Genomic DNA, 25,210 nt, shown 5'->3' with positions numbered 1-25,210 from the left:
AATCTCCAACCATACTTGGTTATTTCTGAATTAAAGAAAGATAACCCTTGTTGATATCTAGAATAATAAAGTCACACAACACAAGTCCAAAAAGCAAAACACTTCTCTGGAAATGGCCTCTGGATTCTTCTCCAGGCTCAGGTTCTTGTGTATGAGCCCCCAGCTGGCTCCACCTGTGCTGGTTAGTGTCTGAGGTAGACTGTGAAGGGTTCTCTCCAGGAATCCCTCTCCTACATGCAAAGGAACTGGCTGCTGATGTGCCAGCACCACTGATGTCCAGGCATGTCTTCTCATCCAAGACACACTGTAACCCTGCCATACAGTGTCTCTCAAGTCACCATGGAGCCTCTCAAGACTCTCCTTTCCTAACTTGACTCTCCTTTAGATACCACAGACATACATGTGCCCACTTATTTGTGTGTTCTACCTCCCCTACTATCCGCTATAGCCCCCAAAGCAAGGCTTTTGTTTGTTGTATCCATTACTACGGCCTATAATGCTACTCAGAACGTATCAACTGGACACAGTTGATGAAAAGAAAGATGGAAAAGATCATAATTTGTGCCTCTTTCCTCCCAGGCATCATGTGCCCCCCTCCCCAGTCTCTTCTCATTTTTTATCTTCAGGCTCAGTGCTCTCTCTTCTAGATCTTCCAGCAGTATGTGTGCTAACCCCTGGGATTGTTTAGTGTACTAAGAAGCTACAGCCTATTCCCTGGTCCCAGCAACTGGGAGCTCACCCTTCAAGAGTCCTGCCTGCATGTCAAGAGCAGGTGACATCTGAGCCCTATGGAATAATCAAGGCAGCCTTCAACTGCCTCGGCCTATGCATTGCCTTAATTCAACCATGGATTGGCAGTTACTGAGATAGTCTTTGTGGGCCAGCACACCACACTAGGCTGTGTCTGGGGACCCTCAGGAGAGGAGCAAACCAGTCCTCATCAGCAATTACAAACAAGTCTTCCATTGTTAGTGCACCATCTGCTTTCTGGGTTTCCACCAATCGAGGGCCTGTATGCATAGCATAACCAGGGCCGGGGTGGGGGTAGGGGTGGGGGTGGCGGGCTGCAGGAAAGTGAGATCAAGGATCCCCGTTATAAAGAGCCTCTTCTCACTTGGGAGGGCATCAGGGGCGTGGCTCTGAAAACCTGAGGCGCTCCACTCAAGGTAGACCCATGCACACAGGCACTCTCTGCTTGCCGTCTTCCATTAGATGAAGTGGAGCCCTGCAGTATGGCACACTGGAAAAATAAGAAATCTAGAAAATTGCATTAATGTCAAAGGACCTACTAGGTCCTTAGCCCAGACAGAGCTGCTCACGCCTCACACGGAGAAGAAGCCAAGTCATAGTAGGACAAGGAACTGCCATTTGGTCATCCAGGGCTGGTTAAGGATCATGGCTTCCCAGCCCAAGTACTCAAAACTTGGGGCCTGAGTGTTCTTTAATAGAAAATCAAACTTCATAGAAGTACATACATACTTCCTTCAGAGAGGCGTAAAAGAAAGAATGCCCAAATGGTGTTAGAAAAAAAAATGTCCAATTGCTGTGCCAACCTTGGCAGATGAGATCAGCAGAAAGTCTGAGTTTACAGTTATAGCAGTGTGCACAATGTTTTGTGTCTCTGCTAATGTCCAGCCTCAATAGGGGCCTAGCTAATCTAGAATTCAGGAGAGTTAGGGAAGAGAGGGCGGGGTAGAGAACTGCTTTCTGAAAGCAAAAGCAGGGTGCATGTGGATAGTATAGGGAGTAAGATGGTGTGGAGCGGGTGGTAGGGACCTGTCATAAGGAATCAAAAGCCGAGATCTTCCCTCAAGTCCACATGCTTCTGAGGGCTCAGCTATAAGCACAGCGCCAACTGGCTTTGGATCCCATCGAGTGAGTATTGAAGTGAACGTTCAGGAATGATGCACGAGGCTTTAGGACTAGTGCGACCCGGGGATCAGCCGTGTGTGTCATTATGAAGCTGCAGCTGGGGGCGTGCCACCCTCTCATTCATGGGATTTTTGTCTTTTCTCCCTTCAGATTAAAATACATACTGGTCTCATTGCAATGCTTGAGCAAGGTAAGACTGCCTTTGGTGGGTCCCCCACCCCTGCCAAACCCTTAGTTGACTTTTACATACCCGCTCTCCTCCTTCTTTGGCCTCAGCCTTGCCTGCTTCCTGTCTCCTCCCGAGGGGCCCTGCCCACTCTCCTGCCTCTGCATGTCTTGCTGCCTGTGGAGCCCAGCTCTGCCTGTCTTTCTTCTGCAAGTACACTCTGGGTGGAATCTGACACCAACACCTGCCATCGTGGAAAATGTCTTTGTCACCTCCCCTTTGTGTGGGGGGCTGCCGGGAGCCATGGGCACAGGGCTTTTTTTTGTTGGCCAAGCCTGGAGAAGCAGGATGTTGAGATGAGCCGATAAGATGAGGCACGTGCTGGCCTAACCTTTGACTGCTTGCCTTAGCAGAGGCGTCCAAAGGCCAAGGCCTCCACACAGGGAGGGCAGGTCATCAAGGAAGGCTGCTGAATAGAGCAGCTGGAGGAAGAAGCAGACAAAAAGCTGGGCGAGAGAAGAGGGTGGCAAACCCCTGGATCCACAGTCTAGGACCCTGAGAACAAGCTGAGGTGGCAGGTGTGACCTCACAGCATGACCTTTCTGTCCTGGCTCCAGGATCCTGACCCAGCACAGATAGCTCAGATGGATGACAGCCACCACTGCAGAACTGGGTAGCAACTCTTCCAGTATGGCCTGGCTCTACTGGTTCTCTGGTTCTCAGGCAGGAGATGCTTGGATAGCACCTATGATAAATCCACTCAAAAGAGAAAACTGTCATTTATTAATCATGTATGTTCCTATGGTGGTCTCAACACAAATAGAAGTAGTTTACCCAGGACACCTCCGTAACCCAGCAGCCTGCCATGATTCCTTTAGCCCAGCTACCCTTTCTCTTCTTCTTAACCATAGCTTTAGACTGGTCCCAGTGGCTAACTTACATCAGCCCCAAAGGTGATAGGATCTACAGAATACAAGTTCTCTAGTCAGAAAGGGGTAAAACAGAATTGTAAGGACCCTTCCCAGTAGGAATTTAGCGGCAAAGATTTCTATTTAGAGGCCCCTCTCCCGCTTTGAGTAAGCCACGGCTTCCATCTCCAGCAGAGACCAAGCTGGGGCAGTACTATCTACAGCTTGCAAGTATAGGCACTGTATCAGGAAGGCAATCCTTATCCTTTGAGATTCACCAATGCATTCTGCAGCTACTGCCTCTGCATCCATCATGGGGAGCATCAGTGGGCACAGGGGAGCCACTGCAGGATGAAGGTGTGCCAGCAGAAAGTCAAAGGCTGAAGGAATGCATGAGTCATGGGTGCACTGGAATCTGGTGTACTCTCTGCCTTTAGGTGTACAAGCCTCTTGTTTGCAGAGCTTTGAAATGCTGGCTTAGGTTTGCTCAGTGGGGCAGCTGACACTACCCTGTCCATCTGTAGGAGCTCAAACTGTGACCCAACTATCCTAGTCTGCCTTGGTAGAGGGGGCTCAGGATGCGGACTAAAGTGTTTGGTTCTGACCAAGCATGAGCAAGTGATTCATCCCTTTGCCTACTATCTTTAAGCATTTACTGACATGCTTTTTTTTTTCTTTTTTTGGCTTCTAATTCTAACTGATGTAATCAGAGTGGGTGGCATTTCAAACCAGAATCCTCTGTGAGGTTCAATCAGGTTTCCCCCACCACCTTTTGCCCCTCAAACAGCTGCTCCTGCTCACTCACAACAACTAGGAGAGGGAGAGACGTCCTTAAAAACCTGATCCTTGCCGGCGGCTGCAGAGATGCTCAGCAGTGAAGAGCACTAACTGCTCTTTCAGATCAGGCCTTAATTCTCAGCCCCCACATGGCAACTTACAACTGCCTTTAGTTGTGGGCACCAGGCAGCACAGACATGTATGTAAGCAAAACCAATGCACATTTAAAAACAACACTGATCTTTGGATGGCCACATCTAGCTGCATTCTGTTGCCATTGTGTAAGGCAACCTGGGTTTTGTATTTTTGCAATGCTGGGACTCAGGGCTTCATGCATGCTAAGCAAGTGTTCTACAGCTGAGCTAACCACCCTTAGTAGCCTGTTTCTGATGAGGAAACCAATAGGAAAAGGTCCTGGACCTCTCTGTCCACCAGCCCCACGGAGCCTAGATGGGAAGGAGAGGGAAAGTCTGTCTGTGGAATCTGAAAGTGAAAACCCATAGTGTGCATGGGATAGAGTGTCTCCATGGGTCAAGAGAATTTTAAGTATTAACTTCAGAAGCTCTTCCCAGAAAGCATAGGACAAGGCCAGAAAACGTATAAACAAATGAACAAAATAACCTAAATAAATTTCCAACACTAGCAATGACAGTTTCAAAGGCCGTAGTTCAAGAAGAGAAGCCCATAGGGAGGAGACTGCAGGAGTCCTGCTTTTGAGGTTTGTTCTAGGCAGGGGCCACTCAGGGAAGCTTAGAGCATTTAAAAATATATTACAAGGGGGAGGGTGACGAAAGGATCCTCTCATTCGCAGAGAGGCCCTCGGGAGGCCAGTGACACCGCAACAGTGGCTGAGTGTTGCAGCAGACATTCTTGTATTCCTCAGAGCTCCCAGACAGCCACCCTGGGGATGGGAAGAGTGCAGAGCTGCGAGTTTTAATTTTATTCCTTGTTCCCTCTAGTGCCAAATAGCTGCATGCTCATCTGGACTCATTCAGACAAGCAATTTAGCCGTGACCTCTAGTCTTAGGCCCTTTAGGGAATAAGTGAGTAGTAGCTCGTGTGAAATATCAAAATGTAAACATGCTAGGATCCCAGAAACACAGCATTGCCATTGACTCTGCCCAGGGCTCCTTCATGGCCTTCACTCCAGTGTACTGCAATCCGAGGCCTTTCTCTTCATTCCTTACTTCTGCACTAGCCAGAAAGGCTGATTTTTATACCAAAGATCCACAATCTGTAGTTTCTTTTATCTTGTAGAAGAACCTAGGACAAACACTAAGAGGAGTAGCATATCTTTTTTGATACATTCAACAAACATCCTTGCCCAGCACACTGTTGGCAGGGAGGACTTCGAACCCATTTCCCAGTGATCAAGTTCCCTGTCTTCTGAGCACTGTATGTACTTCCTGGAGTGTGTGGCCAGAGATTCTCACTGGCCTCTGTGATGTGGCCTTTCTCTGCTTCCTTTGCAGGGGTCTTGACCTCCAGCCTGAGTATGGACCCCAAGAAAATCCTCCATGTGGAAGAAAGAGGCACAGATTCCCCCTGATTTCTGCAGAACCCTCAAAATCTAGACTTCGGGAACCTGCCACTGTGCCAGCACATGTAGCAAGCCTCCCTGTGGTTTGGCTCCCAAGGTCAGAGGCAGTCTAGTTTGTGTGGAACCTTCAAGCAAGGCTGTGTCCCTCTTGTCTTGGAATCTCACCAACCAAGCCTTGGGTATCAGAAGAAGAAAAGAAAGTCACCATCAACCAGGAACAAACCTGTTGTCATATGGGCAATGGAGACGCCTGAAGTCTCTAGGCAGAATACAGTAGCAAAAGGTTTGGGGCCCACAGGGAAGGGGCAAAGGGCACTTGTCTGTATCGCCGAATCATTTTCCTTTCATTTATACTCCCAAGCTTGATTCCCAAAAGGGCTGACAAAATAACTGTGTAATTGTTGGAGGAATTTCCTCCATACTGATTTTGCTAATCCTCATGTTAGGATTTATAGTTTACTCAAAATTTCATCATTATGGAAGCTGGCTGTCCCCAGAGTCTTTTCCCACAGGAAGTTTCACCTTCACCATTGAACCTTTTCCACCTGGAGCTGAGGCCCCACTGACTTAAGATTCTCCTGACAACTAGAGTTCTTTCAGGTGATGTTCCGACACAGAGCGAGCAGAGGGCAGGGGGCAGGGGGAGTGACCATGCATGAAAATATGGGAGTATCCACATGAGAGCACTAAGCAGATGGCTAGCACCCTTGCCCAACACTGCCTAGCCCAGCACCACACACATCAATACACAAGATTAGTGCCTGCTCCAGCTCCAGGGCTGACCCAACACCCCCACTGTGTCCAGTACTCCTGAAAGCTCATCTGCAGTCCTCTTCCTGACTGCTGTTCAGAGTCCAAGACAGGCCTCAGAAACAGTACTTGTCACATGAGTTTTAGGGTACAGATTCCAGGCAATAGATTTGATCCTTACACACACACACACACATATCAAATTTTATATATTGGCTCTAAGAAAGGCATGTTGTGCCTTTTAGGGATGGGAAGGAAGGAAGGAGTTAAATGTGCCCCTTACTGGACATGACCATCTTGGACCTTAGAATCTGGCAACTAAGCATTCCCAGGGAAGACTTCTGTGTGGTCACTCACACACCCATGCTTCTGTCCTGGCCCTGGTGCTGTCTCCGAGCTCCAGTTTTGCTTCCTTTCCTGCTCTACTTCAGAGCAAAACAGAAGATGCAGCAGAGACCTTCCCTTGCTGCCTGGTCCTGCTACATGACGCCATTCCCAGGGCACATATCTAGATGAGCCCTTCACTCAAAGCTGGAAAGCAGCCATAGAGGATAGACTCAAGGGGCTCAGGCATGGGAGAGTGTCCTGGCTGTGGCCACCTCTCTACCTTCCTCTGCCTTCTGATCTCACACCTAGCCTGCTTTCACTTCTCTCAGCCTGCTTACCCACCTCATCAGTGTCCATTCCCAGAGAAGCCAGCCTTTTATATCTACTACAGAGCTGATTTGGCTGCTACTAATCTTGGAAGAAAAAAGAATGGAGCCAGAAGCCATATTCAGTCTTGTATAGTGAGTGAGAATTCTGAGAGTGAGATGTTCTAGGAGCACCTTCCCACTGCAGGGAGACCCCGTCCTCCTGCTGTGAAGGGAATACAGCAGCCTCTCATGCCAGGCCCACAGACAGAAGCACCACGGTCAGAGAGAGCAGGGCATTGCAAAGCAGAAAAGGGGCCCTGTGTGCTGTCTTCTTAGGGTCCAGGATGTTCACTTATTGGAGGTTGATGGTGATAGAAGGGAAATCGGCTGTCATGACATTTCCCATTGTGTCAGTGAAACCTTGATTCTTATCTGTGTGTCTGTGTGTCTGTCTGTCTGTCTGTCTGTCTGTCTCTCTCTCTCTCTCTGTGTGTGTGTGTGTGTGTGTGTGTGTGTGTGTGTGTGTGTGTGTGTGTGTGTGTGTGTGTGTGTGTGTGGCCAATATTGCTCAGACTTCTATTATTGATTTGTTACTTACCTGGCTCCTGCAGAAAGCGCTTCCCAAGTCCTGGGCACTAAAGGCCCCCGCAGCACAGGTCATAAAGTACCTTCTGCAGGAACACTTATCTTCAGGCCCCATAAACCCCTGTGGTGAAATTCCTGCCATTTTGGAAGTCTTTCATTTTCTTCTTTTTCAGTCGTAACAGAACCCAGGGCCACAACCCAGGTCCCAGAGGTCCTGTTTAACTCACAGATGTCTCTTCATAATTTCATTTGCTTCCACAAGCCCTCAGACTTGGAGTGAGAAATTCAATTGGAGGTAGCAAATAATTTGAACTTCTTGTAACCTAATGATTTTACCAACCCCATACCCAGGTTGACAGCAACAGTTTATGCCTGTTTATGTTTTAGTTATTTATTTAGTCCATGGGTCTTGGGTTGGTAATAACTCTGGTTAGAGACCTAAGAGCTGGAGAGTAGGGATTCTGGCAACCATCTTTGATTGCATTCAGCAGCTCTTGTTATTTAGGGTAGAAAATTGAAATGATCAAGTTTGGTGTTTCCTTTTGTCAGTTAGAAAAGCAAATATTGTGTTTTCATAATAAATGTCTTTTAGCAAAATTGCTAAGGGTCACTCATCTGGTGAGACCCTCCAGAGAGCCACTTGTCACATTAGTATTAGTAGGTCAGCCATCTGTGATAAAAGTGTCCCTAATTACCACAAAGTGTGGTAAGACTCTCTGGGCTCCTGCAGGGCCTGGCCAGAACCCACCCTTCTCTACATGCTGACCTCCCAATGTCTATAAAGAGGGAAACTGATGTTTATAGTCTTGTTGATTAGACTTTCATGCTGTAAAAATTAAAAAAATAAAAATAAAAAAGTAACCCCACAAAACTTGGATGTTTTAAAAATAGCCAGACCTTCAGCAGACTGAAGAAAAGAAATGTAGCCTGGTGAGTGACTCCCAGAGTCCTCAGCAGCCACACTGGCAGATCTTGAGAGCCCCAGGAATGAACCCTGACTCTGCCAAATGCTGTTTAGTAGGACCCTTAGCCTTATAAGGAGATCACACAGCTCCAGAGAGCCATGCAAACCCTGTCTTCCTGACTGTCCTCAGGTGTCCCTTCCTTTTCTCCACTGACCTGTGGTGGAGGTTTGATGAACTCACTAAACCTTCCTGTGTGTCTTACATGTAGCTGTATCACTCCATACTTCCTGAAGGGGATGTCACATCTAAGGGAAACTCACCCAGAGACACCCATACTTGTATTTGCACCCAGTTCTATGTATATGACGTACTCGGTAAGCAAACATTTCCTTAGTTTCAGGTCTACAATATTTAGTATGTGTAAATAGGGAGACATTTGATCGAGATGATAAATTAAGTTATAGCATGTCATTTGATTGTTCTGAGGTCTCTTGTTATTTAACTTCCCAGAGCTGCATAACTAAGTTGTTCTGAGGGGCGTGTGGTTGGGTGAACCTCCAAACCTGCTCCCCCTTGTCAGGAGTGTACATGTGCACTAGGGACACACTCCATAAAGGCAGCCATGCTGGGAAAACACTTAGCTCCATAATGGTGCCACTCAACTCCAGCTCGCTCTTTTTCGTTCTGATTGACCGTGATGAGTTGAAGGGTGAGAAACACGGCACCTAGGTGCTGCATGTTTCTGACATTCTCATAGTCTGTAGAAAATAAAAGTTTATCACACCATCTAATAAAAATATTGATTTGATTTTTTTTCTTGAACAAAGCTATTCAAAAGCATTCTGCAAACCAAAGCCGACAGAAGTGTCCAATATGGTAGTTGATCCCATTCAGAGAACTTACACGTTCATGTAGAATTCCTTCCTGGTTCATAGTATGGAATGCTAACATCCAGCTGCCAGAGGACCTGCAGCCTCTGATGGTCGCAACCTTCTCTGCATATGTGGTTCCTCAAAACACCCTGTCCTCCATCCGTCGTCTTACCTACTAAGACTCATCCAGTCTTTAAATAAGGCATGAGCAGGCCAGGATGGTCTGTTTCTACAACTGGTATGTAGCCTCACAAGGACCTTTACCCCCTGCTCTGTCTTTTCTAGGCAGCCTCCTGTACTAGCTAGTCTCTGCCCTAAGGAGTAAAGAGTATTTGAGGACTTTGTAAAAATTACATATTTTGCAACATGTAATTTAGAGTACTTCTATTGTGGCTGAAGTCAGGTATTGATATTTCCTCCCTCGGGACTTCAGCAATCACACTGCATCCTATCCTATGGTCTCTGAGGGCATCCTGGGCCACTCCATGGTCCAGACAGTAGTGAATTCTCAGAATGCTGAATAACCAAGTTTGTAAACAAGTTTGTTCACTTGTTTCTGTAGCCAATGCTTGCTGAGTACCCATTACTTACAGAACATGTTGGTGTCCTGGGATGTCAAGTGCAAAGCAGAGCCTGAATTGACCTGAATTCTTTTTAGCTTAACTGATAATCAAGAGCTCATGTAGATAGTCCCTTCTAGGAACAACACAAGTTCTGCGAACCAGAAGCAGTACTTCTCCGCCTTCTGAATCATTTAGGCTCCACTAAGGATTCAGCCTCCTGCCTCACTTCCTCCCAGGATAAAACTAAAGCACCTGCATCCCTCAAGTTACCCAGAAGGTGATGGATGCCCAAGGATCATTTGGGGAGCCAGAGGAGCCTCACTGATGGTACTGAAGGCAGTCTGAATGTGTCTGTGGAGATGGGTGGCCACCGCTCTACACCTGCTCCTTGGAGCTGAGTTCCTCCCTCTTGCTAACCTTTCAGCTTGGCAGATGGCCTTCCAGAATTCACAGGGAGCTTTTCTCTGGGGTCATATTGGGATACCTTTCAGATATGGAAACGAACACTTGAAACGTAAAGGCTGTTGTCACTATTGTCTCATAAAGATTACTTTCTTATTTATAGCAAAAAGATAGGAAGGGGTTAGTTGATTCTAAGGCACCATGTTTCCTCTAAGAGATTTAGTCATCTTCAAAAACCCTCATCAACACCCCCATGGAGTCTCAGACCATGTCATCGAGTCCAGCTTCCGATAGAAAGGACCATCATTAGAAGTATGCAGTCATAGGGGTTTGGTTTTGTTGTATTCCAGGGCAAATAAAAGCCTGTTTCTTCCCTGTTTCCTCAAATAGAATATTTCCTAGTGAGAAGATAACCACACTTACAGTGTTTACTTCTATACACACATGCAGTGTGTGGCGCTGTGTGTGTCATTTAAGCCAAGGACATTTAATAGAAACTTCTATTCTCACTTGCTCTTCTTCCTACGAATGGATGCGGTTTTAATTGCATTTCATTTTCAACAAAACAAAACCCATGGGGGTTGTGAGAAAAGATCAGAAAGTACTTCTCTACATATATGGTTCCTTAGCACCCTGGTCTACAGCTGGGAACACCCACCGTGTCCTCCATCCACCTCAGCTGTTTAAGAAAAGAAAGAAAAAAAACAAAAAAGAGAACTGAAGATGTTGCCTCACTGGCTCTCACACACACCTGACTGGGGCTCTAGCCAGGAGCTGTCTCCAGGTGCCCACATCTTAGTGACACCTCCGGTCAGCACCAATAACTGTCCTTAACCAGTCCATAGACTGTTTCTTGAACAATGTAGTTTTCACATGCCTGCTGTAGTTTGACCACTGAGAGGGTGTTCCTAAGTCCACATCTGAGACCACCTTGAGTCACTGTCTTAGGAACCAAGCTGAACATAGCAAGGTTTTGGCACTGGGAGGGTCTGGTTTGCCAGAAATATGACCTCTCTGTCATGTACAAAAAGAGCACTTGGAACCAGCCTCTACTAGGAATTCAGAAACCAGAATAGCACTTTCCTGGAAAGACAGATTGCACAGGCCTTAACTGAAAAAAAAAAAAAAAAAAGACTTTGAAAAGAAAGATCTGGTACCAGGGCAGGCTTGGTGCAATGCCCACGTACGTCAGCCACACCCTACCTCAGCCACACCCTGGAAGTTCATTCCCACCTTCTGGAGTCAAAAAGCCACATGGTGTTTAGTACTTGCTACCATTCGATCCATGACAGTTGTGATTGTCTCCTAAGAGACAGGTAAGAATTCAAGGGAACAATGGTAAAGACACACCAAGGTTCTTGAACACCCCAGCGACCGCCAGCAAGTGGAGTGACGTGCTTCTAAGGGTTGGGTTTTCCACATGCTGTAGCGTCTCTCCAGCATAGCTGATGGCCCAACTGCAGAAGGCCATGTGTGTTTATGGCACACTCCCTGCCCAAAGGTGTTTTCACCTGTGCTCCAAAGGAGCTGACCAGCAACACCTCAGCAGAGACTCATGGGAAATGGCACCCCTGCTAGAGTCACTGAAAAGAACTTGCTCAAATTGTATCATGTTTTTGTTTCTTTCCTTCTTTCTTTCTTTTTGGTGGTTTGAACTTTACAAGAAAAATATTTTAATACATAAGTCCCTACTAGCCTAAATTAAGTTAGATAATATGAGAAAGGTAAGGGTTTAAGTTAAGTTGCTGTGCTATATGTGATAAAAACACTTGCCAAGCATGCACGAGGTCCTGGTTTGGTCCCCAGTACTAGAGAGAGAAGGGTGTGTGTGTGTGTGTGTGTGTGTGTGTGTGTGTGTGTGTGTGTGTGTGTGTGTGCGCGCAAGCAAGCAAGCAAGCAAGCAAGGAAATAGATAGGTAAATTTTTTAAAAATGTATATAATTCTGCCAAAGTCAGAGAAACTAGAAAATACTTGTCAGACATAAAAAAAACAAAAAAAACACAGATTTACTGTCACACCAATATGCTGCCTTCCATAATGGCTATATTATGTATATGACTGAAAGTTCCATTAAGAAAGAGCAGATGCCTGAATTGATCTCAGAGACAAGGGTGTCTTTTCCTGTATGTCCAGGTGGAATTTTTAATCTTAAATGTATCCCTCCCTCTCCCTCAGGCAAAATGCTCATTGAGTTTGACAGACTATTTTACATGAATAGGTCCCGCTCGGCAGCCTCCTCCTTGGCGTGGGGTCCTAGGGTCTGAAAATTGGAGTGTGCTTTTCACTGAGGGTGTGAAGTGTGGAGGGATGGCTATTACAGATCCTGAAAGGATCTTTTTGACTTCAGAAAATAGCCTGGCCAAGAAAAGCTTTTTTCCATGAATACTCACAGACTGCATTATGCTCCTCAGATGATAGAGGTGAGCACTTTTGATCAATATTCCCCAAGAAGCGCTGCCAGGCTAAGTGGGACCTGAGGGCCTCTGTGAGACACCCCCTCCCTCCCTCGGAGATACTGCGCCTCTGCAGCACATTTCTTGCCAGTTCTCCTCCTAAGCACTGCAACCCATTCTGTCCTCCATGCACCTCAGAAATGGTGACCACACTAGCTTTCCTTTGGGAACATTTTTGTCACCTTCGTTTCAGGATGGCAGTAGGAAGACTTGAACGAGAACTTCTTAATCAAGGAAGATTTGTTTATTCACTTAACATCACTGAGATCACAATGAAAGGATAGTATGGATACACGATACCCTGGATACACTATACATTTTCTCCTATTTTCGATCCATCCCAACTCCCCTCTCCCTGAAAATGGTAAACAGGTTATTAAACAAATTCTTTCTGAAAGCTTTCTCTCCAGATTCATACAAACCCACAAAAATGCCATCTTTTATTTTGTACAAAAACAGCAAAAAAAAAAAGCCCCATTATATATTATATGTTACTCTAATGTTCTTATACGAATTACCATGTTGCTGTGTGATGGTGATGCATGCCAGATACAGGTGGATCCCTGTGAGTTCAAGGCCAGCCTGATCTACATGGTGTGTTCCAGGACAGTCAGAGCTACACAGAGAAACCCTGTCTCAAAAAATCAAAGAACAAACAACAACAAAAAAGATTTACTATGTCATGGTGCACATGCCTCTAATTCATCATGCAGACTGATTGCATATTATTCCTCCATATGGAATTTAATTTCCTTGGCCACAGGTGAACATTACGGTGGTCTCCAGTGTTCCCTGTAAGAATGAATACTCCTGCAGCAAGTGCCATCGCACTTAGACCCTGGCATGTGGCTGCTTTTATTTTTGTGGATAAATTTTCAAAACTGAAATAAGCCAATATTACAGCTTGGATCTGGAATGTGCTGCAAAGGCTTTTGGGTCAAAAGCTAGGTTCCCAGCTCATGATGTTAGGCTGTGGTTGAAGCTTTAAGACAGGGCTTCTGGGGAAGTTTTAGCTCACTGGATACATGCCCTCAAAGGGGACTATGAGACCATGATCTCTTTCCTCCCTTTTCCCCCACTTCCTCATCATGAGGTGAGAGACTTCGAGTTTCTCCACATGCTCTCACCACAATGAGCTGCCTTCCCACAGCTCAAGGGCAATAAGGTTAACCAGTCTTGGACCAAACCCTTGAAAATCATGAGCCGAAGTAAATCAGCCCATTGAGTTTGTTTGTTTGTGGTTTTGTTTTGATACAGAGCCTTATCTATGTTGCTCTGGCTGGCCAGAACCTATCTATGAAGACCAGGCTAGCCTCAAACATAACAGAAATCTGCCTGCTTCTACTTTAAAAGTGTAGGATAAAAGGTGTGAGCCACAATGCCCGGCCTGAAAACGTATGTTTTAAGCTTGACTAACTCAGATAGTTTCTTGCAGTAATGGAAAGTAACACATTGGTTAGAGTATACATACTTATTATAGACTTCATGTTCAACCCCCAGGTTCATACATTAAAATCATAACCTCCATTGTCATGGAATCTGGAGGCAGAATCTTGGAAGGTTCATAGATTTGAATGAATTAATGAGGGCGAGTGGGGCTCCTATGGTGGGATGAGTCTACTGTAGGAAGTGCCTTATGCCAAGGTCCTAAGTGTGATCTCACATTCTGCAGAAAATGAAGGAAAAAAGCAAGAAGAACCTTGTAAAGAGGGTAAGCGGACAGCCACTATCCATAAGCCAGGAAGCAGGCTCACGCTGGGGAACAAGGTCAGAATACTCAGGACACAATCACTTCTAAAGAAACCAAACCTCTAACACATAGATGGGATGGCTCAAATTCAAGCCATAACACCTCAAGCTAAGACCATTATTTTATCCTTGGTAAACTAGTTGATCATTTTTAAATTATATAAAACCAATTTAGTGGTTATATTTTTAAAGTGAAGTAAGGACTTATAACTTTCCATGTCTGTACAAGAGAATTAATATTACCCATCAACTTTGGGGGGAAAATGTAAAGGCAAGACACTTTACAGAAAACTTTTCAGCCATTAGGTTAGGGTTAGGGTTTGCTGACCAAAGAAAATAAGGCTTCAGGGTTGGTTTGTCTACCCTATACCCCATACTTCCACGGCAACATCCCAGCAGCCAGAGTTGCTGAGGCAGGAAGATTTTGAGTTCACAGTCAAGTGAACCTAGCTATATAGTTAAGACTGTTAGAAACCAACATCTGCTCATTTTCAAGAACTTCATAAAGATAGTAACATTATGCATCAAAATACACCTCCATTTCAACCTCTTCTTTTTTCCTCTGAGATAGGATTTCTCTGTGTGGCCCTGGCTGACCTGGAACTCACTTTATAGACCAGGCTGGCCTCAAACACACAGAGATATACCTGCCTCAACCTCCCAAGTACTAGGATTAAATATATGCACCACCACTACCCAGCTTAAACCTTTATTATAAACAACAAACACGATGGCCTTGAGCTCTTGAGTCTCTAACACTCTGCCCCATCTCCTTGCTTGTCCTTAGAATTATCGTACTGAATATGGTACTTACTCTATAAGGTGACCACCAAGGGTAATCATTTCCTGATAGTGATGTCTGTCTTGTGTGGTTGTTCCCACACCGATGGAGAGTTAATCTGTGGGACCAATATAACAGTTCTGTGCCTTTCAAGATTAGGTGACAAGGGCATTACAGTCTCCTTCTTGGCCTTTTGAATAGCTTGCTCTGGGAATGCTACCATGCTATAAGGACACACCAGCAGTGCTGTGGAGACTGGAGGCCATATGAGGAAGCCAGATCAGAAGTCTGCCACCCCTTAACATCATCAGCCTTACACCTGAAAACAGACATCTTTGACAGATAACTGTAACTTCTTTCCTCCCCTTAGTTAAAAAAATGGATTTATTTATTTTATGTTATATTTATGAATATTTTGCCATTATGTACAACTGTGCATCGCATGTCTGGTGCCCACGGAGGTCAGAAGATGGAATTGGATTTATGGATCTTTGTAAGTTATGATGTCAGTGTTAGAAACTGAGCTCAGGTCCTCCAGAAGTGCAGCCAGTGCTCTAAACCACTGAGCCATCTCTCCAGCCCTAAAGCTATAATATTTCAGGATGCAGGCCCGCAACCAAGTGTGCAACTTAACTACTTGTATTTCTTGGTTTGTAACAGTTGTAACTACATATCCCAGGTTGACTTGCCTGAACAAAACTTCCTGCCTTGCAGAGATGCGCCACCCATGCCCAGCTTCTCCTGATTCCTGGCCCACATAAACAATTAGGTGTAATGAATAACAGCTACTGTTCTCAACCACTGAGTTCTGGGGTGATTTGTTGGTACATGGTCATAGCTATATAAGCACACTTAATACCATGGATAACAACATAGAAACTAGGACAGCGGTTGTTTTGGAGCTGAATGCAAGATAATGTAGAGGACACATTTACACACAGCAGTACATTCTAACAATAGTTCAAAGTCTCTGGTGGGGTATAGTATAGCCTCATCCTCTGGACCTAGACCACAGGAAAAGGGTACCATACTAGGGGCCCAGAGGCCTGGGTTCTGGTTTATGTCTAGAAGAAAATTCACATGATCTAGCATGAAGTGGTCGACATCATGCTCATCACACACAAAATGATGATGGAACATGATACTTCCTACACAGGGCTGAGGTAATGACCAAGTAGAAAAGCTCACACCCAGCATTCTGAAAGGCCAGAGAGAACTGTACAAGTACCAGGAATTTGTGATATAGTGAGTCACCCCCAAAACTCAGCATTTTCAAAGAGCAGCCATCCTGTTACTTTTCTCCTTCAAGGTTCCAGGGAGTGAGCAAGCCTGTCTAGGCTGCTCTTAGCTGGACTCTCTCAAGCCAATGTCATGAGGGGTTGAAAGGAGCTGGAGTCCTGTTCCCTCCCATGCCCACGGTTGATTCTCAATCTTGACTGGGATCCCAGTTTAGTCTGTCTTGGACTTTCTCATGGTGTGGAATTGAGACCAAGACAGAGGAGGCAGAAGATGCATGGCCATTCTTGACCTCACTTAGCAGCCAAACAGTGTTACTTCTACTACATTTTAAGGAAGCATTCACAGAAATCCATTCAGTCTTATTGAGAGAAGTACTGTGTGGACTTTATTTCACAATGGGACGCGTGGAAAGAAGTATTTTACCTGTACCAAATGCATTAGTATCATGTGAAATTTTAACTAACAACAACAAAAAATAAAACTGGAAAAAAGCAAAAGTCTTGAGTTCTTGCTAGGACTTGACCTGAATAACTAATTTGGTTTTTATCAGATTACTATCTAAGCCCAATCTCATTTAGCTTCTGAGATCAGATCAGCATGTTCAGAATATAGCCATAGACAACTCATTTAATCTTACCAACATCCATGGTAGGTACCTAGTGACAGACAGACAGATACAATGTGGCCAGCTGAACTGGAGGCATCATTTAATTAAAGGCTCCTACTTACCTTATGTCTAGGAGGGTCACATAGTAAGATGTGGGGGCTAAAATATTCAGGAACACTAAAATTGTCTTACCAGGCAGGTCATTTCATGATACCGAATCTTATGATGGCCACCTCTGAGAGAAAAATCCCTTCTGTCTCTCCATAACATAAACAGCACTTGATTCCACCTCCTTGGCATTCCTCTTGTGGATATATGTCTCATGGTTCATCTGATCAGACATTCTTAATCCAAGCATGACATTGCTCCTCTTCATTGAACATTGATGTTCATGCCCAGTCTATTTTCTATAACCTTCTAACAGAACCTAGCTGCAAGGGAGGCTAGAAAGGAAAGTTTGGGAATTGTGCCTTGGAGGGGCTGGACTCATTAGGTGGGAGGTTATCTAAGTGCAGAATGGTTATTCAAAAGGTATGGTACAAGTAGAAAGTATTATCAATGTCCAATACCTTGGACATTGCAAATGCTACCTTTTCATCATTTTATCAATAATAAAATGATCAGAGAGTACTAATAATTTGCCTAAAGCCAAAGTAGAGACAAGATGATGAGAATCTCATTAGGCACAACATGCAGGGAAAGAAAGTCATTCCTTTATATATGAGCTTGTAAAGTCCTTCACATTGAAAGAGAAAGGAATATTTCAGAAACTACAGTTGTGGCATGTTCCTTGAAGCATAAAGTTTCATTATTGTTGAGAGTGGGGAGAGGAGTTTTTCTGGAAATCAAATACTGAGCCTCGTCCCTACTACACAAACACTCTGATCAGTGATTTGAATATAAAATGTCTTCTATAGGCTGCTGTGTTGAAGACTTGGTCCCCAGGTGATCACTATATTTTGGGAGGTGGTGGAAACGTTTGGAAGTAGGGCATACCTAGAGAATGTGAATCTCTGGGGGAACCATGTCACTGAAGAGTATGTCTTCCCCACACCTCTCTCTCTGTGTGTCTCGGCTTCCTGGCCACCATAAGGTGAGCAGTGTGGTTCAACTATTCCCATCAACTATGATGATCTGCCTTGTGGACTGTAACCTCTGATGTCATGAGTCCAAACAACACTCGCTCCCTTCAAATAGTTGTTCTCTCATATTTGTCACAGCAACAACAAACTTACAGGCACACTATATTTTCTTTAAAGTTCCTAGCCAGGTGTGGTGGCATAAGACTGTAACTCCAGGACTTCTGAGGCTGACGCAAGAGGATTTCTGTGAGTTCGAGGCCAGCCTGAGATACATACAAAATCCTTTATGAAACAAACGAAGTTTATATATCTTGAGTGTCAAGAGTCTGGACTTGCTTAGAAGTGATGAACAGAAATGTGTCTGTATCACTCTGCTGCCCTTCAGACCTCCTTTGCTTAGGGATTTTGTTTCCAACCCAGCCCTCATTCACATTGGTTGTCAGGGTTCTGGAATGGCTTGTTAACTTGCCTGCAGGTGTATAGCGATGAGTGATTTCCACACCAAGTGCTTTTAGAACCAAAATGGAAAGGAAAGAGTCAGATAGAAGTAGCATAGAAAGCCAGCTCAGATGGATCGGCCCCTGTGCTGTGGGTTAGACATGCCACTACATTTCTCTTCTGCTTTGCATCTGCAGCCTATTAAAGCAATGCCAAAAATAAGACAGAATCTACAAGTTTTGGATTATGCAAGTGTGAGAGCTTTTGTTGCAGTTGGAGTACTGAATGTATCTGGTTGTCTCATGAATATCAGACACTTGCATTTACAAGGTTTTTGGAAAGAAGTTTCTCTTATGTTTGAAATAGGAGACAACTTTTCTCTCCCTAGGCAGGAGGCAAGTCATTTGACACCTGATTAGGAATTAGAACTGTGCATGTCCCAGTCCCTTGGCAAGAGAACAGAATGCGTTTCACCATCCATATGATTTCTCCCGTACTAAAACGTCTGCCACCTCGGATTTCTCTCTTTGCACAGTACAGTTAGCTAAGAGCCTGTCTCTTGTAGGGCCTCCTGTGTCCTCATCTGTCCCACAGATAGTGATCAATGCAACCTTGTAGAGTACTTGTGAGAACTCAGTGAGTCACTCCCATGAAGGCCTCAGACTAGGCCGCACTGAAGTTGAGCTACAAATAAGGTTACAGATACATCATTAGTTAGAGCTAGAGGCCCCTGATAAAGATTTCAAGACACCATCTCTTCTCAGTTCAAACCTACTGTTTACCCAAACTGGAATAACTAGGTCATGGGCAACAATTCACTCTAACGCCAGCATGATGTCAATATCAACATCAGCACAGGCTTCCTGCCACCCTGTTCACATTTAGGTTCTAATGTGGTACAAGTACAAGGTCAAGTCCAAGGTGAGGTCTGCAGTTCTTCCTGCTCTTCAGACCGGCTCCCACATGGTGCTGATGCAGTGAGTCTGTGGTCAGCAACACAAATTAAAAGCCTACAGCAGTGTATTGTGGGTTCCCCCTACTTCATCTGTTTTGCGCTGCTATGACAAAGTACCACAGGCTGGTCTGTTTATAGTGAAGTGAATAGGTGTTTATTGTCTTACAGATTCTGGATCCTGGAAATCCTCGTTCCCTTGGGAATACCAAGAGCCTTCCTACTGTATCATTCTACTGAAGATAGAGAGCCAGCAAGAAAGACCATGAGACCAAGGCACTGTTGTTGATGTTTTGTTTAGTTTTGTTTTTGAGACAGGGTTTCTCTGTTTCATCCTGGCTATATCGGAACTAGCTCTGTAGACCAGGCTGGCTTTAAACTCAGAGATCTGCCTGCCTCCTCCCAAATGCTGGGATTAAAGGCATGTGCCACCATGCCTGGTACCAAGGCACTTTTAAAACAATCTTACCTCCTACATTAACACTAATCCATCCATGATGTCAGAGCCATTGTGACCTCAATGCCTCCCATTAGGCCCCACCTCCAAACACTCAGGTATTATATTTCCATCATATGAACTCTGGGGCACATTCATTATCACATAGCATCATCATAATTTATATGCTCGGTCAGAAAGCTGTTATAAAAATAATGATTGGCAGCCTTTCTATTGGACACTCACCTAAATGACCAAATATTTGCACAATTAAAAGAGCAATTGCCAAGAATATCTTTGTTGCTATTAAATTATTACAATTTTGAAGCAAGAAAATGCTGATTCAAAGTATTCTTCTGTTTTTAAGTCAGTGTTTACATTAATAAGTGAGTTACCCAAATTCCTGGAAATGTTAAGTTGAACTACATATGAAGCCTTTTTTTTTTTTTTTTTGGAGGAAACTAAATTTTTATTTGCAAGTGCACATTACTTGCAGAGTGTGTCTGAGTTAGGGATGGAGTCATATGTCCCATTCTTTCAGTTCTGGTGCAGAGCCTGTGCAGGCCTTGTACATGCTGGCCAAGTCTCTTAGTTCATGTGTACATCAATCATGTTGCCTTAAAGGGCCTTTGTTTCCTGGTGTTCTACACCTCTTCTGGCTCTTACACTCTTTTTTTTTTTTAATTTATTTATAAGTTGAACTACATATGAAGCCTTTATTTTTACTTTTAAAGAGAACCCAAGTTGTGATTTCACCTGATAAAGTGAGATCATTATGTCAGTAAGAAAATCTTGCCGGTAATGGATAACCTGTTCTTCTGCTTAGCTTTGCGATGGTTGGTAGGAGTGGGTGTGAGTTTTACATTGCCTAAAGCAACCATGATGGAGAGGGACAAACACAAGCAATATTAATAAGATCAAGTGGAAGCCAGTTTTCTAGTTTTTTGGAAACTACTAACAGCCTCTTTGCATCTATATTCTAGAATGGTAATGATATGTTTCACATAGTATAGTTGGTAGACAACAAGAGAAAAAGAGCTTTTAAATGGTACAAGCTTTTAAATAGCAACCTGAACACATGTCTTTTAACCTGAGTCTTCTATCCTTTCTGTTCTTTGTATTCACGAAATCATAGCCTGATTTTTCTCTCTAAAGTAGAAAGAGCCCTTCTCTGAACTCTGCTCTCCACGCACTAGCACCTTCTCAGTGCCCTATTAAGTTCGACATACAATAGCATCTTGGCTTACTCTGCTCATTCTGCCAGCCTCAGGTGTGACTGTCATCTGGCTGTGCTGTTTGCAAGGAGGACCTTGCACTGGGGCTCTGGCCTTGTGTAGCAGAGACAAAGCAGATGTTGCGCTCAATGAAAGGCCTTCTTTGATGAGTGAAAGAGGAGATCGGCTGAATTAAGGTCAAAGTTTCCGGTATCATTTCCCTGCTACACTGTGCTTGGTTTAGTGGCTCAAGCCAAATGGGAGGACCCATGAGTGTCTGATACCAGAGAGATGCAGTGGTAGAGAATGAGACCCATGTAGACAGCCTCTTAGAAGCATTGCGGGTGTGACTATGATGTGTTTGAAACACAGGCTCTTCACAGTCAGGCTTTTGAGAGTACTCCTACTGCCATGAACATTCTAGAAGTTTCATCGCAGCTTGGAATGGCTTGTCCCTCTAGTGTGGCCTTACTGCAGTGAGTTAATAGAAGGGGTAAAAAAATCCAAAACTGAAAACAGAAGTACTAATGCTTTGTGTGGAAATGCCACCAGGGAGACCACACAGCACAGAAATCTTCAAACAAGACAGAGCGCAAATGTGTTCATCCTATAGCCCATCTGCTCACCATCCAGGAGGGAGTGTGCACAGCCTGGACAGCCCCATGTTCCACAGGCATCGTGCCCACAATAAAAGTATCTGTTAGACAAAGGATGACAGACACTTGGGGCTTAAGAGATGAAGGAGTGAGTGTTTGGGTTTGTTAAAATATGTCAACTGGCTTTAAATCATGTGCTCAGTTTGTTCTCTGATTAGGAGAAGTGTATCAGTCTAGAGCCTTTACTAGGATAATAAAATCCAAACTGGGAGAATAAAAACCATCCATAATAGTTGTGATGGTAACTCTGCAAGCCAGACCTCTATTGCTCTTACCTCTATGCAAAATCAACTCCCCTCATTCTAAAGGTCTATCATGGGTCCCTTGCTGGGACCTTTCCCTGGACCCTGTTGCTTTCAGCACTGTGTATAATTTCAAGTACCAGGACCCTGTGATTCCTCGGAAAGAATATGTTCAAAAGAAACAGGACTTGTCACTCTTCAGAAAACCTCGTCTGCCCAGTTGCCTCCGTAAATCAAAACCAGCAGTCAGTTGTACAGGGTGAGGAGGTTCAAAATTACTGAGCTACTATTTCCTTAACAACCTTCGAAGAAGACAGGACTTCCTAGTTAAAAAAAAAAAAAGATTCCTCTACCCACCAGAGTCACACAACAAGTAGGGTTTCTCTGTCACCTGAGCCATAGCTGCTGAGAACTCTGCCGGTGCCAGAGAAGGTTGATCTCTGAGATGCAGGAACCCAGGACTCCCAGCAGAGGCTGATCTGGTCTTCCATTGTGAGAGTGCCTGGAGCAGTGTGCTGCATTCTGGGGCCATGTCATATTCTTTGAGGGAGTCCCCTCATTTCTGAACTCCTTCTGTTGCTGCTGTGCTTGTTCTGACTCCTGATCACGTAAGAGTGGAGAGCTGCCAGCCTTCCCTGGGACCATTCTCATGGTCTGCTTCAGGCCCCACAGTAAGAGACAAGCACTTCTCAAATAGGAGATGAGGCGGCACTCACAGACACATTTGGCTTCTTTCTCTCTCCCATCCCCTCTCACTTTTCAATCTATTAATTTTTAAAATTGTCTCACCAGAGCACAGATTTAAGGTTAAAGTCTGAACCCTTTAAGTCCCCATGCTATTTTGCTGACCAGATAGAATCGGGGCCATTGCATGTTGTTAATTCACCCCAGTTAATTCTCTGCAGTTCTGTTTCCTTATTGTTCTTCTGAAAAAAAAAAATCCCACAGCTTGTAGCTTCAACCACCAAACATTACAGCTTCCTCTAGCTGTGATGTCAAAAAGTCTATCTGAACCTGGCCGTGTAACAAGCTAACAGTTGATACTTGCCAGGAAATTGTTTGAAGACAGCAACATTTGTTCAAAGTAAGCCTGGCACAGGCTGGCAGATTTATAGCAAATTCTAGATGTCACAGGGGACAACAGTTGGGACAAAGAGGTTGCCCCCTTTGTGAAAAACACCGGAGCCCTCTGGGGTCCGTTCTGTCTTTTATCTCTCAGACTCTGGAATGGCCCCTGAGTTCCCCATGGTGCATATACCCCAACCCTATCACCAAGGTTATCTCAGGTTAACCCAGAGCCTAGAGGAATCTAAGTGATGCTGAAGCTACAGGGCCTGAACGACTTTCACTAGGGACACTTCTTTGTAAGAAGAAATCCCTCCAGAATTGTCTATTTTCTTGGATTAAGAGGTCTTTCTGCTTTGTCTGGACCAGGGTACCAGGTACAACCTGCAGAGCAAACAGGCAGATAAGAGGAGTTGCACCCTCTCCAGCTGTGCCCCAAGACATGCCCGACAACATTCAACTGTAGCATTGCCCTGTCCAACTATGCGCACCCAGATACTTAACATGCCCTTATGTATCGCTATACTGGCGGGACTTCAGTCCAGCCATCCTCCTTTTAGGCTGAAACTGCCCTGCATTGTGGGCAGCTGAGAGGCGTGATTTCCTCTGTCCATGGTGCTACCAAGAAGGACGGAAGGACTTGTAGCCTGGGAGTAAGTTCCCCACAGCAGACCTTCCCAGCAGGGTTCCAGCTCAGGTTCCTATTAGAGCTTTCACTCTTCCAGCCTTAAAGAAGGGAAGCCCGTGAATGACAGGCACGCTGCCCTGGACCTCAGGACAATGATGACGGCGAGGAAAGAGCCTCTTTTGGCTCCTCACTCCTTACCCAGGTTGCTAGCCTAACCCCCTTATTCTCTCACCACCAATCATTCATTGTGGTATGGGGGTGGGGAGAATCATGAACTAGCTTCCACTAATGACCTCCCAATATTGGAGCGATCTCAGAACACACAGCCGGCCCACAGCAGCATTTGCATCAGTGTGAAGAACGGTAAACTCTCTGCTATCTGAGGATGCTTGAAGAGAGGAAGGGTGACTTCCTCGTGGTAGAATATTATGCTAACTTGAATTCCTTTGAAATTAGTCCACCAGTGCTCTTCATCTACACTTTGGGGGGGGGCAATTTAAAACATCTGTTTCTTATGCAGCTTCACTTAGAAACACACACACAAACAAAAATTTGACTTTTCTTTTGGAGAAGTAGTATATCTGTTCTGACTAGAATCATTTCCCCAGTAGACAGAGGACCACTAGTGAATGTGAAAGAGTAAGTCACATTTGCATGTATAAAGATGAGTACTGGTGAATTCACACCCTGTGGTCAAGGGCAAAAATGTCGAGGCCAACGCAGATGGCAGCTGCTGTTCCCGGAAACAGGTCTTGTCAAGCGGGTCAGACTTCATGTTTAAAAAAAAAAAAAGTTCTACTGCCACCGAACATCCATACATTGCCCTGTAGCTCAGATGGGGTGGTTCAGAGGAAAATCTTTATAGACTCCATATTTCCGTCTGAATTCCTTGTTCCCTGCCTGCCCCATCAGAGCTCTTCTAGGGAGATCAGCATAAATCTCTTGTGTCTCTTTGGAACCCTAATGAGCATTAGGGGGAAAAAAAAAAGCAGGAGAGTGACACAAAATCCAGAGCACACTGGTTTGTGCAGTGTGGTTCTGCTCCTTAATCGCACTTTCCAGAATACTGTGGGTGATCAACAGAACCCTTCTTCAAAGAGCTGAGTGACAAATAACGGAAAACATTGTAATTGCCTATTATTAAATTTAATACCCCAAACAGATGGTGTTCACTCCCTCGCCCCTGCTCCTGCGCCCAGTGGTTGGCTTACCTGACTGGAAACTTATTTTAGAGCCCTCTCTCCAAACCCAGTCGCTAAACTTGTGTTACATCCATATATACAGTTTCTGCCTTCTCCTACTTGGCCCTTTAGAATAATTAAAATTCTCCCCCACTATATTTGAGGAATGGCTATGACCAAATTACAGACAATGGAAGGATATGCTAAAGAAAAGTGGTGCCCTGTATCTGCTGTGCAGAGGGCAGTTTCTTTTGATTTCTTAGGCACACCTGAAAGAATGCTTATGTATGGCTGGCTCTCACTCACTATCTAGTACATTTCTGTCAGAAAGGGCAGAATCTAAGACATACAGGTTCAGCTGTGAAAAATCCCCGATTCTTGTGAGAGAGGAGGAATTTTCCTAACCATCGGAAGAAGGGTGCTTTTAAGAAACCACTAAAAAACACCATTTAAAATCTATTTTAGATCCTCCTTGGAGGGAACTACTTGATGCTGAAATAAGACCACAATA

The 25,210-nt window shown here is 44.7% G+C and overlaps 1 protein-coding gene across 8 annotated transcripts in view; it reads left to right on the top strand.

Moving 5' to 3' along the window:
- Nucleotides 1–10,355, top strand: part of Ralgapa2 (Ral GTPase activating protein, alpha subunit 2 (catalytic)) — a 272,379-nt gene extending 262,024 nt beyond the window's left edge. For 7 of the 8 annotated variants that reach the window (XR_374469.4, XR_374468.4, XR_866275.3 and 4 more), the window contains 2 exons: nt 2,023–2,062; nt 5,196–10,355. Coding sequence is in view for 2 of the 8 variants with exons in the window: in XM_006499519.4 (XP_006499582.1) it covers nt 2,023–2,027 (5 nt within the window). In the remaining 6 variants the exon portion in view is untranslated. The remainder of the gene's footprint in view (nt 1–2,022; nt 2,063–5,195) is intronic. The other variant, NM_001033348.3, reaches the window with a different exon arrangement.
- Nucleotides 10,356–25,210: the final 14,855 nt, after the last annotated feature.

The sequence above is a fragment of the Mus musculus genome, chromosome 2 (genome assembly GCF_000001635.26).
Source record: "Mus musculus strain C57BL/6J chromosome 2, GRCm38.p6 C57BL/6J".
Lineage (NCBI taxonomy): Eukaryota > Metazoa > Chordata > Mammalia > Rodentia > Muridae > Mus > Mus musculus.
The sequence above is the reverse complement of the archived record's forward strand: the minus strand, read 5'-3'. Positions and strand labels throughout refer to the sequence as shown.